Source organism: Leuciscus leuciscus (genome assembly GCF_965113295.1).
Source record: "Leuciscus leuciscus genome assembly, chromosome: 5".
NCBI classification, from domain to species: Eukaryota; Metazoa; Chordata; class Actinopteri; order Cypriniformes; family Leuciscidae; genus Leuciscus; species Leuciscus leuciscus.
In genome coordinates this window covers 23,982,691-23,985,778 of record NC_138729.1, presented here as the reverse complement: position 1 = coordinate 23,985,778, position 3,088 = coordinate 23,982,691, and the positions used below count along the sequence as shown (strand labels likewise).

Sequence of the window (3,088 nt, the reverse complement as noted above, 5' to 3'; positions counted from 1 at the left end):
AAAAGAAGAAAAAAAAACATTTTCTCAATGACCTTTATTTAAAAATCATATTTTGCTATCATTTAAGTTCAGTTTTACATTTGTAGTATTTCAATACATTCTTGTCTTTGTTTTATAAAACAGCTGTAACTTTGAAAACAGGCATGATATTTGTTGTTCTGAAATCAGAATGAACAATTCTGAACTAGATGTTAAAGTTCATAAAAAACTAAGTTGGCTTGAAAAAGAAAGTTTGAAAACGTTTTACAATGTTCTAGCATGGTTTAACATGATTTACAATGTTTCTAGTGTTAGGGGATAACAGCTTAAAGACCCAGGACCAGATATGATGAAAGAAGACCAGGAGTCGTGAGGTTCAATCAAATAAGTACAAATTTACTGAAGAATAGTTTCATCGGTAGAGCCAGGCGTCAAAGTCTCACGGGGTCGCAAGCCAGAGACTCTACTGTACACAAAATCTCACACCAGTTATACCATTTCCAAGGGCATGATTGACATCAGTAAATACAGATTGGCTACTTCTCATTGGCAAAAGAACAAAGTTAAAACAATTCTACACTTATGGATAGATAGGAGGGTAAGTCGACATTGTCATCCGAGTCCAAGATGGTCCGGTGATGACCTCGGAGGTCGTAGAAAGGCGTCTTGGGGTCAGCTGCTGCATATCACAAGCCCTGCACAGAGCATTCAACACACACACACAAAAACACAATGGAATCGCAGTTCCTCCAAAAGTAGTACAGATAATGTTCACTTTAAAGAAATACACATAAAAGTACAATTCTGTGAATCAGATCACATAGTGTTTAACCCCTGTAACCTTAATATTAGTAAGAAAGACAGATGTTAGAAAAAGATAGATAAGTTAGAAAGAAAGAAAAGAAATAAAAGAAATACAGACAGACGTTAGAAAAAGAAAGAAAATAAAGAAAGACAGATGTTAGAAAAAGAAAGAAAGAAACTTTAGAGTAATGTTGCTGTCAGAGCATAAACAATATCTGCAATATGAATAAGTTACGACGATAAAAGTTCAAAGCAAAGGGAGACTTTTTTATTTATTTATTTTTTACAGAAATCACTTTAAGGACTACAACAAACAACTGGTGGGGACTACACAAGCTTCCTCCTGGGCTAGTGACATCACTAACCTTAACACACACACACACCTGAAAAACAAAATTCATTGGGATCAGCCTGATGATAATTATTATGGATGTTGGGTTATCCGTAAAATAAATGTTATGGGGAAACAAAACCACCGTAATAACTTACCATTAGCATGAATACACTGCAGTCCACAGATCCCAACTGAGCTGGAACATCCTGGAAAAAAAAAATCTAAATGGAAAAACTAACATTTTATTTATACACTAAAGATAGTAAAGAAATCAAAATTGTTGTAACATGAAATCAATACCTTATTTTTAACAAGCTTCCAAGATCCCGGATCCATCTTTATTGCAATTGAGCTTAAAAAGAAGGGGGAAAAAGTTCGTTATTTTATACACACGAGAGAAAGAGAGAGATGAACTCCGTGTTGAACCACTTAGCCATGTTGCAGCAGTAGACAGTAGCATACCTGAACTAGGGAGCAGGTGTAATTTATTTTTTAAATGCCACTGTCTATGCCTATCTAAAGCCAGAGAACAAAGCGTTGAACTGAACCACTGGACTAATATGTACAACTTTGAAGCCCGGTTTCACAGATAGGGTTTAGATTATGCCAGGATTAGGCCTTAGTGCAATTAGGACTTTTATAAATATGCCTTAGAAAAAACATTACTGTTGTGAATCTTAAAAGAAACAATGGCACTGATATTTTAAGATACACAAGTGTAATTTGCTTTCAGTTAAACATGCATTTTAGTCTGGGACTAGTTTGAGCCTTGTCTGTGAAACTGGGGGTGAAAGTTATATGGAAAAAGTGAACAGTTCCAGTATATTTTGAATAGATATATATAAAATAATTATATATATATATATATATATTCTGGTCTCATCTGGTGATTGGGTCCCCATCCAAAACATGATAAAACTAAGAAAATAAACAGACACTGAAATGTCAAATTTTAGATACAATCTAGAATTTGTATAAAAAAAATAAAAAGATAAAAAACAGAATGCCTTTTGCCTGCTTTGATCAAGACAGGATATAATACATTTGAACATTATGTGAAAACATACCAGTGAGTTTGGTTGGTTTTGCAACTGGAAATCTGGGGTTTCCTTCCTGGCACATATGTTTGTCCATCCCCAGCAATCTGTGACAGGCTGTGGTGAACTTGGTGAAACTACAAAAAAACAGAAGTTTAGAATATGGTGAAGTAATGTTGATTAAAATGGTGTTTTGTATTACATAAGTTAGATCATTTGGGATATGTTTTGTTAGCGTTGCACGTGTATCATCAAGGCTGAGCTTGTCAATTCCAATAAATCAGCATGAGCTTTATTCTAATCAATAGATTAAGTTAACATGTTAACAAACGCTAATATTTAATGATAATGGTAACGTAAGTTAGTATTTGAAGTTAATGATAGCCCCTCACAAACCAGGAGCACACGGTGCACAAGCTGCGTTTCTACAAATGATTAAATTAACCAATTCAACTTAAGTAGTCACAGATACACTGTCTCTAACATAAAAGGTAAACTCCAACGTACAGAGCAACAATTATTTATAAATCTGATAATATACGAACTTACCGAGCCAAATACCGCCGCCATTACTGAAGATTCGCCGGCGCCACCATTGGCTGCTCTCGCTTGACTTCCAGGTAAATGTGATTGGTTGCTACTACGTTGGACGATACTGATTGGCTGCCACGAAATGGCAGGTCCCTCCTAATATGGCAGGGCTTCCGGCTGTCAACGGCAGCTACTTCCTGCTGCCAGTTGCCGATTTTTCGCTGAACCCCCTCTCTCTGAGACAGGGCAAAACATATAAGAAGATTTAAAAAAAAAAAAACACTGGATGGATTTTTATCATTGTATGATGGTTGTGTACAGGCGCTGCCAACACACATTTCAGTATAATCAACTTGTAAAAGTGCATGTACCATTATATGACCCCTTTAAATTTTTTTTCAAA

The 3,088-nt window shown here is 35.5% G+C and overlaps 1 protein-coding gene across 4 annotated transcripts; it reads right to left on the bottom strand.

Moving 5' to 3' along the window:
• Positions 1–691: 691 nt before the first annotated feature.
• Positions 692–2,878, bottom strand: LOC309500047 (uncharacterized protein). 4 transcript variants are annotated; one of them, XM_082171589.1, is made up of 5 exons: positions 2,704–2,878; positions 2,185–2,291; positions 1,418–1,469; positions 1,273–1,323; positions 692–1,166 (listed from the first exon to the last, which is right to left on the bottom strand). In XM_082171589.1, exons 1-5 carry the CDS (start codon positions 2,722–2,724, stop codon positions 1,056–1,058), a joined length of 342 nt encoding a protein of 113 aa, XP_082027715.1. In that variant the 5' UTR covers positions 2,725–2,878; the 3' UTR covers positions 692–1,055. The 4 variants fall into 4 exon arrangements, 1 of the variants encoding a protein (XP_082027715.1); XR_014206456.1 differs by lacking the exon at positions 2,704–2,878 and having other exon boundaries at positions 1,269–1,338; positions 2,185–2,671; XR_014206457.1 differs by lacking the exon at positions 2,704–2,878 and having other exon boundaries at positions 1,273–1,338; positions 2,185–2,671.
• Between the last annotated feature and the right edge of the window lie 210 nt (positions 2,879–3,088).

Coding starts and splice junctions, on each gene's coding strand:
- LOC309500047 (XM_082171589.1), bottom strand. CDS start 2,724: ATGGCGGCGGTATTTGGCTCG. Junction 2,292..2,703: donor TGGCGGCGGTATTTGGCTCG/GTAAGTTCGTAT, acceptor GTTTTTTTGTAG/TTTCACCAAGTTCACCACAG. Junction 1,167..1,272: donor GCAGTGTATTCATGCTAATG/GTAAGTTATTAC, acceptor TTTGTTTTTCAG/GTGTGTGTGTGTGTTAAGGT.